The sequence below is a fragment of the Budorcas taxicolor genome, chromosome 13 (genome assembly GCF_023091745.1).
Source record: "Budorcas taxicolor isolate Tak-1 chromosome 13, Takin1.1, whole genome shotgun sequence".
NCBI classification, from domain to species: domain Eukaryota; kingdom Metazoa; phylum Chordata; class Mammalia; order Artiodactyla; family Bovidae; genus Budorcas; species Budorcas taxicolor.
In genome coordinates this window covers 66,801,358-66,815,238 of record NC_068922.1, presented here as the reverse complement: position 1 = coordinate 66,815,238, position 13,881 = coordinate 66,801,358, and the positions used below count along the sequence as shown (strand labels likewise).

The 13,881-nt window shown below is 42.6% G+C and overlaps 2 protein-coding genes across 3 annotated transcripts in view; one reads left to right on the top strand and one right to left on the bottom strand.

Annotated features, from left to right (window-relative positions):
- Positions 1-13,581, bottom strand: part of RPRD1B (regulation of nuclear pre-mRNA domain containing 1B) — a 58,320-nt gene extending 44,739 nt beyond the window's left edge. Inside the window, exons 1-2 of the mRNA XM_052650474.1 lie at positions 13,071-13,581; positions 7,990-8,119 (exon numbers count right to left, since the gene is read on the bottom strand). Coding sequence (XP_052506434.1) covers positions 7,990-8,119; positions 13,071-13,221 — 281 coding nt within the window. The 5' untranslated portion in view covers positions 13,222-13,581. The remainder of the gene's footprint in view (positions 1-7,989; positions 8,120-13,070) is intronic.
- Positions 13,582-13,709: 128 nt separating this feature from the next.
- The window catches only part of TTI1 (TELO2 interacting protein 1), a 39,299-nt gene continuing 39,127 nt past the window's right edge, over positions 13,710-13,881 (top strand). For both annotated transcript variants that reach the window (XM_052650726.1, XM_052650725.1), the window contains exon 1: positions 13,710-13,761. The gene's annotated coding sequence lies outside the window, so the exon portion shown is untranslated. The remainder of the gene's footprint in view (positions 13,762-13,881) is intronic.

Genomic DNA, 13,881 nt, shown 5'->3' with positions numbered 1-13,881 from the left:
AGAACCTCAAAAAGTGGTGAGTGAAAGTCACTCAGTCCTGTCCGACTCTTTGCAACCCCATGGACAGGAGTCCCCCAGGCTCCAGGCTCCTCTGTCTAGGGGGATTCTCCAGTGGGTTGGAGAACCTGGAGTGGGCTGCCATGCCCTCCTCCAGGGGATCTTCCCAACTCAGGGAAGTTGGGAAATCCTGCATTGCAGGCAGATTCTTTACCAACTGAGCCACCAGGGAAGCCCTCCATACCAAGCTCAACTTAGGTGGGCATTTCATCCACCACCAGCCCTGACAACACTTTTAAAACTTAAAAGATGAGCTGAGGTTTTGGCCTCATCTGGTCAGATTGTATTACTTATGAATTATTAGTGGCAAATTTCACTAAATTGGGGGGTCAAAGTACTAACTAAATCAGGATACACGCAAAGTTAATTATTCTTTTGTTCAGCCTTTTTTTAAGTCAGAGGTCAGGATGAGGAAAAGGGGGGGAACTTTCCACTCATAGCTTATAAAACTTAAAGATATGACCTTGATATTTATTAAAAAAAAATCTCTACTCCATCTTCAAAATACATCTAGAAACAAATTACTTCTCTTTCTCTGCTATCAGCCTGGTCCAAGTCACCATCATTTCTTATCTAATGACTACAGCAGCCTCATTACTAATCTCCCTGCTTCCACCCTGTCCTCCATCCATTCCCAAGTTTTCAAACTCCAATCCTAACTGTCTCGTGAAGGCAGTTCACATCACTTTCTTTCTCCAAACTCTCAACAGTTCTTCCCATTCTCCCTCAGAATAAAAGTGAAAGGCCTACTCAAGCCGATAAACCCATTCTCGGCCCAGCCCATCATTCCCCTGACCTCACCTCCTGTCCTCACTCTCCCTTCCTTCCCCAGCAGCTCCCTGGCCTTCCTGCCTCAGGTCCTTTGCACTTCGCCTGGAACCACATTACCCGACACAGCTCAGGCCCAACAAGGGCCCTCTGCTCTCCTCCTTCATGTGTGTCTGTTCGCACAGCACCTTTCCAGTGAATCCTTTCCTAATCTTCCTATTTAAAAGCACACTCCTTACTCCTGCTTAATTTTTCTCCACAACATTTACTATTTGGATGTGCTGTATGTACAGTTTCCCTGTGGTTTATACTCTTTCCATTTGAATGTAATTTTCACAAGGGCAGGGATGTGTCTTCCCCCAACTGCTATATGCCTAAGAATAAACACAATAAATGCTGAACTGCAATGTTTTTAATAAAATTTTAGATAAGTTTCAGTAGGCCAGACAGTTAGCTTTCAAAGACCATTTTATCACATGGAGGTCATTCATGTCAGACGTCAACTCAATTAAATATTCATCTGCTCATTCATTGGGGTTTGTTACCGTGCTTGGAACACACTGAACAAGGTCTAGGTCCTCACCTCTAGGGCTTGATCTAGCAGCACCTCTCCATACCTTCACATTCTAGAACACTCAACCGTATTTTCTACTCAGCATGTTGCTGCCACTGGTGAATGTGACTGTGTTCATGCTATCTCCACTCCCTTGAATGGAACCCCCAAAACGGAACAAGGTGAAGAGCAAGAAGCTATAATTCAGGTAGCTGAAGTGTATAGGGAGTGTGTGGAAACAACAGAAGAAACTGGAGGGACAGACAGAGTGGCTTGCGATTTCAGAGGACCTTATTTTGTTGTTAAGTCGTTATGGCCTTTATCCTGGAGGCAACAAAGTCCCTAATGTGATCAAATGTAGGCTTTAGAAATATAAAATTATTTTAACTATTGTAACAACAAAATCACAACTAACCAGAGTTTAACTGGTTGGTATTTTAACATGAAATCTGTTCTCTTGGGGCTTCCCTGGAGGTCCAGTGGTTAAGAGTCTGCCGCACAATGCAGGGAATGTGGGTTCGATCCCTGGTAGAGGAACTAAGATCCCACATGCCAAGGGGCAACTAAGCCCACGTGCTGCAACTAAAGACTGTGTGCCACAAGGAAAGATCCTGCTGATGCAATGAAGACAGCTCACAGCCAAATAAATAAATATATGTATTTTTTAAATGAAACAAATAAATAAAATCCATTGTCTGCAAATTTTCCTAGAAGAGAAACCAATCATGTCAACAACTTCCTGAAAGGATTAAGGGACACCTACCCGAACACCACCTACCAATCCTGCGGCTTTGGTCTGGTGCTCCATTAAGGCTGATAGTACAGCTGCAGTCTCACTATTGGACAGTGGATACTGATGCTCAAATCTATCATCACCAAAAGATTTTCAAAGGCTTTCACCACTAAAGGCTAAAGCCGAAAGGGCACTCTAGTTTAATCAGTGAACTAATTAACCATGATAGGCTGATTCCTTGAGCACTATAGTAAAACAAAGTTTTGCCACCTAATGTCCAAAGACAGAGACACAACAGTCAAGGAATCTTTTTACAGATGGGGCTTTGCTGTAAGTAGCTCCAATGAAGTGGAAGTCACTTTAGTGCCTGAACTGGATACAACCAAAGCAATAAAATCATTTTATGACAGGAGGAGCTATCTTTTCAAGTTGTACTAATTCCATTCTAATTAGAAATATTTAAGTGAAAAAACACCAAAAAACCCCTTGCCACCTATCAATGAATAAACTGAGAGATAAATACATATATAACTTATTTTGTGGAACACAACTTAGTATGTATCTTAATTTTAATTATTATAAATTCAACCACTGAAAATCTGATCTAAAAAGTGAAAAGTATGTATTATACCCATGTGGGACTGCTGATTGAAGTGTCAGCTGGATACCCGAGGGTCCGCCAAGCCAGGTTACAGGTTTTCCTCTGCAGTGCTAAGGGCACTGCCTTCCTTGATACACCCACCGTAGCGCGCGTGTTTCTCTCTAATCCCATGCACAGTAGGCCCATGGCAGGCCTATTCAGCACAGAAATGCTAAGTACCCTCAGCACTTCCAAAAGCACCTCATGTAACGGCAGAGCAGAAGCAGTCCTTTGCAATTGTATAGAAAATGTGATGGATAGGAAAGCCTGGCGTCCATGCAGTCCACGGGGTCACAAAGAGTCTGACATGACTGAGTTACTGAACTGAGAAAAGAGTTAACACGGCAGGCCTGAGACTGCTGCCCTGAGAAAGGCCTGCTCACAGGGCTGGCCATGGACTGGCATCTGGGAACTTGGATTTCAGACATGGTCCCATCACGTCCTAATGGAAGAGGGTGATTTACTGTGCTTAAACTGTTTGTACAAACAGTATGGTTTTATGCTGAACACCTGCTTTTCTTCTGGGAGTCTAGAATTTCGGCCAAGTGTCATCTACCTGGGGGCCCATTAGAAATTTAGTACCTAGGGGTTTTGTTGGGGTTGGTCACAGGCACTCTTGGCCAAAAGAGCATTCTTTGGCATTGCCTTTCCTTGGGATTGGAATGAAAACTGACCTTTTCCAGTCCTGTGGCCACTGCTGAGTTTTCCAAACTTGCTGGCATATTGAGTGCAGCACTTTCACAGCATCATCTTTCAGGATTTGAAACAGCTCAACTGGAATTCCATCACCTCCACTAGCTTTGTTCATAGTGATGCTTTCTAAGGCCCACTTGACTTCACATTCCAAGATGTCTGGCTCTAGATTAGTAATCACATCATCATGATTATCTGGGTCATGAAGATCTTTTTTGTACAGTTCTTCCGTGTATTCTTGCCACCTCTTCTTAATATCTTCTGCTTCTGTTAGGTCCAGACCATTTCTGTCCTTTATCGAGCCCATCTTTGCATGAAATGTTCCCTTGGTATCTCTAATTTTCTTGAAGAGATCTCTAGTCTTTCCCATTCTGTTGTTTTCCTCTATTTCTTTGCATTGATTGCTGAAGAAGGCTTTCTTATCTCTTCTTGCTATTCTTTGGAACTCTGCATTCAGATGCTTACATCTTTCCTTTTCTCCTTTGCTTTTCGCCTCTCTTCTTTCCACAGCTATTTGTAAGGCCTCCCCAGACAGCCATTTTGCTTTTTTGCATTTCTTTTCCATGGGGATGGTCTTGATCCCTGTCTCCTGGTACAATGTCACAAACCTCATTCCATAGTTCATCAGGCACTCTATCTATCAGATCTAGGCCCTTAAACCTATTTCTCACTTCCACTGTATAATCATAAGGGATTTGATTTAGGTCATACCTGAATGGTCTAGCGGTTTTCCCTACTTTCTTCAATTTAAGTCTGAATTTGGCAATAAGGAGTTCATGATCTAAGCCACAGTCAGCTCCCGGTATTGTTTTTGTTGCCTGTATAGAGCTTCTCCATCTTTGGCTGCAAAGAATATAATCAATCTGATTTCGGTCTTGACCATCGGGTGATGTCCATGTGTAGAGTCTTCTCTTGTGTTGTTGGAAGAAGGTGTTTGCTATGACCAGTGCATTTTCTTGGCAAAACTCTATTAGTCTTTGCCCTGCTTCATTCCGCATTCCAACGCCAAATTTGCCTGTTATTCCAGGTGTTTCTTGACTTCCTACTTTTGCATTCCAGTCCCCTATAATGAAAAGGACATCTTTTTTGGGTGTTAGTTCTAAAAGATCTCGTAGGTCTTCATAAAACCGTTCAACTTCAGTTTCTTCAGCGTTACTGGTTGGGGCATAGACTTGGATAACTGTGATATTGAATGGTTTGCCTTGGAGACGAACAGAGATCATTCTGTCATTTTTGAGACTGCATCCAAGTACTGCATTTCGGACTCTTTTGTTGACCATGATGGCTACTCCATTTCTTCTGAGGGATTCCTGCCCGCAGTAGTAGATGTAATGGTCATCTGAGTTAAATTCACCAGTCCAGTCCATTTTAGTTCGCTGATTCCTAGACTGTCGACATTCACCCTTGCTATCTCGTTTGACCACTTCCAATTTGCCTTGCTTGATTCATAGACCTGACATTCCAGGTTCCTATGCAATACTGCGCTTTATAGCATCGGACCTTGCTTCTATCACCATGGTCTTGGGGACCCATGACTGTTATAACAGGAAATAAATATGTATAGGGGGATAATTCCAAATTCATGTCTCCAGAAATTAATTTCCTACTGAGCTTCCAACTACTTCATCCATCTGCCTATCTGGCATCACCCCTTGGACTATCTATCAGCCATCTCGAACTTAATATAGTCAAAACAAAATTCCTGATTTCCTCGACCAATTCTTTACCCCAGTCTCCATCACAGTAAGCAGGGCCATCAGTCATCCATATACTCATGTCAAGAACCTAGAAATACGCACTCTTTGACTTCTCGTTTCCCTCACTACCAGCTCCCACTTAATTCCCACAAATCTTCTTGATTTTACATGGGAGTGAGCCGCGCCAATCTATCCATACACATTTAATAAAGCTGTAATCTTCTCACTGCTTCTGAGTCATAGCCAATGTCATCTCTAGCCCATGCAAGTGCAACACCCCCCATGCCCATGTCCCTGCCCTTTATAGTTCATTCTCCACCCCAAAGTGGAGGGATGCTAGAACAAAAGTAACTGGAATACATCATGCCCCTGCTTAAAATCCCTCACTGACATCCCATCAGGACAAAATCCTAACTCTCTCCCAAGGCTCACAGGGCATATGTGACTGTCACCTGGCTACCTCTAGGGTTACTTAAACTGCTATTCAAATTATATGTACTCCCAGGAGCTTGGGTTCCGCCCTGTAGCTTAGATGGTAAATAATCTGCCTGCAATGCAGGACACCCAGGTTCGATCCCTGGATGGGGAAGATCCCCTGGAGAAGAGAATGGCAACCCACTCCAGCATTCTTGCCTGGAGAAGTCCATGGACAGAGAAGCCTTGGGGGCTACAGTCCAAGGGATCAAGGAGAGTCAGACACAAATGATCAACTAACACTTATTTACTTACAAGCTTGGCAAGCTTTCCCTGACTGGAGAGGTTTGTTCCCCTCCCACCACCCTAGGTGGCAGGGGGTTTGAAGGAGGAAGTAGGAAATTATCATAGAGATTCCTAATCAGTTTTAGTCAATATTAATGGGTCTATCTTTGTTCACTAATTGGACACAAAACAACAATACAGAGAGCATTTCTCATTGTTGATAAGGTGCCTCAGGATCAAAGTGGAGTGGCTGGACTTTCTATCCTAATAATGGGAGTGGGAGGAGGGAGGGAACTTAGAAACATGGGGATCTTGGAAATAATATCCAAACAGAAGCTTAAAAGAACTAGAAGAACGCAAAGAGGAAAGCTAACAGGCCTATTTTATTTTTTTTACGATCAGATCTATTTTCCCCACGATGCCATGGAATTAGCCAAGACACGTTTACAATGTCTCCTAGATAGGTTTTAAGATGAAACCAAGTAGAAAAGGAATTTTTAATCTTGGTATTGCTCATCCCTCTTCTCCCACCCCTTGCTACTTATCCTTTTCTGATTTGGGGGCAGCTAATGATTACTGTTCAATGTTTAGGAAAATGTGTGTTATCCCTACAGGAATTATTTTAGTCAATTTCCTATACTCTAAATTAGTTAACTTATTCAGTGACTATTTTCTGTATCCCTACTCTGTGCCAAGGCTGTGCAACAATGTTGCTCAGCTCTTGGGACATCACTGATACCAAGACTAAATGGTGTTACCTAAGCTACGTATGCCAGTAGCTCTATGCCAGACACTGCACTAGGTGCCTGGGACACAGCAAAGAATAAAAAAGAAATAGTCCTTCTCTTTACAGAGTTTATAATTTAGTGCTCTCCCATGAATGAGCAAAGACTGTTGTTTTACTTTAACCTCACAACAACTCTAAGGAGATAGGTGGTAACATCCCCTTTTAATCAATTATGAAACTTGGGTTCAAAAAGCTAAGTAACATATCCAAAGCCACTCAGACAGTGTTGGAGGCAGAGCTACAGCCCACATCTAAGAAACTGTGAACTAAATCTCCTCAAACAAAGAAACTGCCTCTTTCCAGTTTCAGACGGCTACTCTAGTAGTCTGTTCTAAGTTTATTCACTGTTATGAGGATTCCATATGTTTTCAAGTTCCTAACACATTCTGGTTTTTAAGTAGCCATGTTCACAAAAAAACTCACTTGACAAACAAATATTTTGTTTCCATCTCTATAAAGCTAGATGCCATCTCTTAAAAATGTTCTGAATTTCTCATTTCATTCTTTCAAACTTTCCAAATCTTTCATGGAATGCCAGACTTATTTCCACACTTAAGGTCTTTCACTTATGCTCTAGACCCTAGAATAGTTTTTGTTTAACCCACTAGTCTCCTCACTGCCAGTTTCCTTTGGCAAAGATGTTTACTTTCATATGTCTATTTAGTAACATTCTAGTGAAAAGTAATTTTTCTTTGCTTCTTCTGGCAGCTAAGTGTCAAAAGCAGTTTGCTTTTAAATGAATAAAAATGATTTGTAAAATTTTTAATGAAATGTATAATTTCCATGATCTCAGCTATATGTATGCCCTACGCTCCCGTCCTCTGTCACAAAACACAACAGTGGCAGAGTCTCAATATGATAGAGCCAGAGAAACTTTTAACACTAATAATTACTATCTTTGCAGTTACAATAATGACTACTATTTTTAGTGAGTTAGACAACCAGACACCCAGAAGGAAGTAAATAAAAACAAAGGCACAAGCAACTAATTTCTTGCTAAATAGCATGGTTTTGTTACTGGAAAGTTCCCTTGTACAATTTAGCTTTGTTTTTTGACCATAAGCTAATGAGGTAACTCAGCCAAACCAAGGAAAATACCATATTCTAGAAATAAATTCAATAGTGAGTACATCCAGGATTGAGTACATCTAGGAGAAAAGATGTGCTTCAAGTGTTAGACTGAATCCCTTCAATACAACAAAATATTTACATGTCTGAGATAATTCTCAAGGGCCCAGGCAAAATATAAAACCATACTCTCTATAAAGCACATCTCTTTTCAGTATGAAGTTGGTGAGTTACAAAGGCTATCACAAAAAAAGAGCAAAAGGGAAAAGTAATGCATTTAAAAATAAAACATACCTGGCAACGTGAGAAAAAGCATCCACAAGGACAGACTCAAATTCCCTCGTGAATTCAGGTCCTTTCCTTTTACTGTTCTGAATGACATCGTTGGCTAAGTATAGAAAAGTAAGCTTTCTATTTGATTTGGCTGGAAAAAAAAGAAAAGATAATTTAGCTTACACCAGGGAAATTCTCAATCCACGATTCTTTCGCCTTACGCTACTCCTAAAGAATACTAAGACAAACATTATCCACTTGAGGTCTAGACTGCTATGTTTGAAAACAAACCAAAAAAACCCACAATTTAAGGAACTCCTGGAGGTATGTCTAGTAAAATAGACTGAGAATACAATTTTGAAAAAAAACAGGAAACAAGAAAAGCCATCTTAATTTCTGTGTTATTTTAATCAATATAATTAATTGGCAATAAAAATGAAGATAATCCAAAGAAGATTCCTAAAAGATAAGCAGTTAATATTCTCCAGAAGACAAAAGCAAGATTTTCATTTATTCTGTTGCAAAGATGAACATTTCTAACTCACTGTTAATTATCAAATACCACAGAATGAAAAACTCAGTTAGGTTTCAATTTTAAAATAGATTCTTGTAATTTATGCTCCTGGACCAAGAATTTCTTTTTCAACAGTTTAATAACCATAATCAGTCAATGATACCAACTCTACAATCCAGAGGAATCTCTAGATGTACCCGTGGATATTCATCTTAAATAAAAATACATGTTAATGCTACATAATCAGTGAAAATTTACACACGTCTGAAATCTGGATATGCAAAATCATGGCTCCCACAAAAATTCTTCTCTCTTATACCTACTAAATGCAGCATTCTCTATTACTCTACATGGCATCATATATTAAACCATAAAAACCTCATGCAATATATCTGAGTTACAGTTGCTTAGGGGAACATACTGAATTTCCCGGCTTCTCTGCACATAACTTTTCAATCGTGGAGTTACATCAGTATCATTTTTGGTCCCAGTTTTCCTTTGTAAGAAATAAATAGTAACACAATCAGTTCAAAACAAAGTTTTCTTCAACATCAAAGTGCCCGAAAAACTCAAGCAAGCCCTTTGTCAAACTTTACACACTGAATTACTAGTCCTTATTCCTTGCTCTGAGAAACCATTTCTGTTTCTTTTGAAATGCACACACCATGCATAAATTCTGACACAGCAGGCATAAGATCTGACATTTTAAAATGTAGTACAGGAGAATAACTCAGGTAAAAACAAGATCTTTAAGGCATGTTATAGTTTAAACTGATGACTTAAAGTGCTCATAAAATTAAACATGGATACACTGAACTGTATTAACCTTCTGGTAATAACCTAGTTTAGACAGCCAACTGATGAGAATATTGAAAACCTGGAGCTATCTTTAATTCTTCTAATGATTATTCAAAAGCAGAACATAAGCATCAATAGTTTCAATATGCCACTGTTGCTACAAAGGTATGATTACAGCAAAAAGCACTTTTTTTTAAGTAAACCTTGTTCTAGGATATTGCAGCAAATTAAACTATTACGTGAACAACACCATGAAAGTTGAAGATTCAGAAGTAAAACAGAACTTCTACAAAGCAAATCGGACTAAGTGAAGGTTTACAAATACGATATACTTTATTTATTTATTTTTTTTAAAAAGCCCAGAATCCATACTGTAAACTATTAGGCCATTCAAGACCTGATACATTGTGTACTGTTATAAATATGATAGCTAAGAAGATACAGAGCCAAGGTTTTCACCATCTATGATGCCAATTAATTCTCATTACCCTCAAATTTAGCAATGGAAATTTGTTTAGGATAAAATTTCATCCCCCCACATTCAATGTCCCGAACAGTCAACAGTAGCACCATGTGTGCAAAGGCAATATATCAAAGCCTTAGACGGAATTCCCTGGTGGTCCAGTGGTTAGGACTCTGAGCGCTCACTGCCTAGGGCCTGGTTCTACCCGGGGTTCTACACTTTAGTTCTTGTGGGAACTAAGATCCCACAAGCCAGAGCCGAAACAAACAAAATAACAACAACAAAAAAAACCCTACAAAACTCTAGAATACTTGAAAATACAGTCATAATACACAGAACACACACACATACAAAAACACACACATCCCGTCTACTCCAGCCCTGGGTGATAACTCACTTGTTCAACTGTCTTTCCAATATGTCAGTACAGATTCTTTCACTCCCTACAGAGGCCCATTCCAAATTGGTTGAAACAGTTATTGAGCAAAGTTTAAGTAACTGGCTGTCCAAAATTTTTCACTTTTACTTTGGCTAGTTCTGACATCTAGGGAAACTACTTTAAAAAAAAAAAAAAAAAGGTTTATTTACCTGCATTCAGGCTAAGGTACAAAACACTACTGAAAAATGTTCATCTAAGAGCATTTTCCCTGGAAAAGGAAATGGCCAAGCACTCCAGCATTCCTGCCTGGGAAATCCCATGGGCAGAGGAGCCTGGCAGGCTACATACAGTCCATGCGGTTGCAAAAGAGCAGAACAGGACTTTGCAACTAAATAACAACAACACAGAGTATCTTACACCAAATTGTTTCAAAAATAAAGGGAGCCGTTCTACCTAGAACAGAGTCCAAAGGGATAAATTAAGAATTATTCCTCGGAAATGGAAAGAAAACAACAGCAGGAATAGAAATAGTATTCAAGCAGGAAAAGGAAAAAGTTTAAAGTCTCATAAATATTTGGAGGCAAAAAGACAATCTGTGAGTGTCTTAAAGAAATGACTACAGACAGAAATGCCCACTTTTAAAGACTCAGGGTGGGCTAGAACCTTAAAGGGCTAGTCAATTTGAATGTTAGGGCACAAAATCCCTTTCCACTTTAGTGTGGAGGCATTTTCAATTCATGAAGGAAGCTTGGGTATTAGAAAACTGTATCATGAGGCTTGGAAGACCAGCCTCCAGTTCTATAATGTCCAATATGGTAGCCACTAGCCACATGCAGCTATGAATATTTGCTTTGTACCTAACAAAACTCAGGAACTGAATTTTCCATTGTATTTATTTGAAACTTTCTTAGTCACACATTTTGAGTGCTCATGGCAAGAGGCTACCTTATTGGACAGCAAATGTAAAACATTTCTTTCACCACAGAAAGCTCATGTCCCAACTGGATAACTCTTGACAAAGCATTTAATCTCTTCATATCTTTATCTTTTCATCTATAAAACAGGGATAATAATGCTGACCTACTTACAAGATAAGGTTCCATTATATGAGATTAGAGTTTAAAGGGAAGTCACTTAGTTGTGTCTGACTCTTTGCGACCCCATGGACTGTAGCCTACCAGGCTCCTCTGTCCATGGGATTTTCCATGCAACAGTCCTGGAGTGGACTGCCATTTAGCTTCATAAACAAAAGAACTCTAAATTGTTACTCTCAGTAACTCAAATACGGTGAGGTGGGGAATCAAGATGGCATCACAAAAGAAGTGACATTTGAGATGGATTTTGACATACCTCTGAGATCCTACTAGAAAGGATCCTATAGAGGCAATTCAAATTTTCTCCCCACGTCTCAGATGATCTGAGTGGCACAGTGGGGTACATGAATGAGGTTCTGGGAGACCCAGGCTCTATTCTCCAACTATCTAGAAGGCTGAGGCGGACCGCCCCCTCACACCTCGGTACAGCACATGATATTTGTTGGGGGGGGGGGGGGTCCTCTGCCAGAGGACTAGAATTGGGTCTCCCGAAAGAATCCTGGATTTGGGTGTCTGCCAATCTGATGTTATCCCAGGCTCACAGGTTCTCTCATCTGCATAACAGGGTGACATCCTGAGCTCACAGAGAGCAGAGGACATACGTAAAGTTACCGCCTATGCTATAAAAGGTCTACCACACACAGGCTGTCCAAAACAGTGCTACGCTTCATTTCCTTGGCTTTCTGCTCTGAAACTCACCGGTGCCTGCGACAGCTATGTAGGTGCCCATCTTTCCTCCCCTGAAAGCAACTGTGGCAAACACCATGTCACACATGGAGTCACCAGTATCCCCCTCACCATATCTATCCAGTGCCTACACTGTGCCGGACACCATGCTAGACGTTCATGTGAATTAGGCTGATTACTCTTCACCACACAACCTTTGAGCCTCCTTTTTTCTCACCTGCCAAGTTCCTACTTCATAGAACTCTGAGAATTCTAAAAAAATGACATGTGTGTAAAGAGATCAGTACTGCACTTGGCACAGAACAAACGCACTGTAAGTATCACTTATCATCATCTTCATTTTACAGATCAGGAAACTGAGATACAGAGAAGTTAAGCTGCCAGAGCTCAGTAAATGACAAAGTCGGGCTTAGATTCCAGGCAGTTGGCTTTCAAGCACCCAACCCAGTACCTGGCACATGACAGGCTGAGCTCAATCAATGGCGGCCAGATCCTGAGCAGGATCTAGAACCAAGAAGAGCTGCATGAGAAGAGGAGCCTGAGAGGCTAGGTCTAGGTGGAGTGGCCTCTTAACTTCTCTGTAATGGCAGTGACTATATCCATTCCCCAGGACAGTGCTGAGCGTTGAGTGCAAGGATGTATGAAAGGTCCTAGCACACTAACTGGCACAGAATAAAGCCTCTGTAAGGGCCAACTGTCTTCATTTTCGTTTGACAGATGAGAAAACAGAGGCTTAGAAGAAAATTGCCAGATATCACTCAGCTAGTAAAAGTGGCTGAGCCAGGGCTCGATCTGGGCAATCTTGCTTCAAATCCCTAGTCAGTGCCTGGCACACAACAGGCTCTGTACCCTCCACCTGGCGCTCAACGGGGCCGAGAGAATAATAGTCCCAAGTGTCAGAAGAAGCCAGAGGGGGAAAACGACTGGATGAACTTGAGAATCCTGAGCCCGGGTCGGTGGGACTTAAGCACCTTAAACCTTCCGAGGCCTCGGTTTCCTTCTCCGAGAAATGAGGATAACACTGTCTCCAACCTCAGCAAGCGCAATCGATCACAGGTCCGGGCCTGGAAAGCCAAGGCTCAGCAAAGAAGCTACAGGAGCCGCGGGAGTGGGTGCGGACGAGGGCTACCCGGGGGAGGACGGGAGGGGGACAGAGAGGATGTTTACCTTTGCGGAGCTCGCGATGCCACACCGAGACGATGGGTCCCGCGTGCTTGCGGTGGTGGATGAGCCACAGGGAGAGGGTCTGCACGCTCTGCTGAGAGTTGCTCAGCTCCGAGAGCTTCTTCTCCAGCGCCGACTCGGAGAAGGAGGACATGGTGGCGGCGGCGAGGCCTGGCAGGGAGCGGCCTAGGCCGCCCAGTGCGGCGGCAAGAGTGACGGCACGAGGCCGGGGCCTCACTCCACCCGCTGCGGGACTCTTTGCGGACTGACAGACGGCCGGCGGGCCCGGCGCGGGAGGGGATGGGTCTCCGCACTAACAGCCACCCGCACAGCCGCCACAAGATGGCCACCGACCTCTCACCCCGCCGCGGGCGCAGGGTCAAAGGGCAAGCGCAGAAGTGGTGGGGCACCGACGTGGGGGGAGTCAGAGTGTAGAAAACACTCTAGTGTTGAAGGCCTCTTTGAATCTCGCTCTTGAGTACTCCGAGAGCCGCAGACCGGGAAAAGAGCCTAACTCGACGGCCTCCGGAAGGCGCTTTGACCGCTCGCGCCTGCACGCCGGCGCAGTGAATCTCATCGGAACCCTTTCTCCCGCTCCCGCAGAACCTTTCTGGCGCTGGGCGGTGCGCGAATTAGGCGTCACTTCCGGCGCGGCGGAGGAGGCGGGAGAGTGAGGGAAAGGCTGGATGACGAGGTAAGGGAAGAGTGGCGCGAGCAGGAGGGAGCCCAGCAACCGCGAGCCCTTAGAGGGGAACCCCAGAGAGACGATGAGGTTGAGAGATCATAGCCTGGGAATGGAACGGGGCCTTTCTCC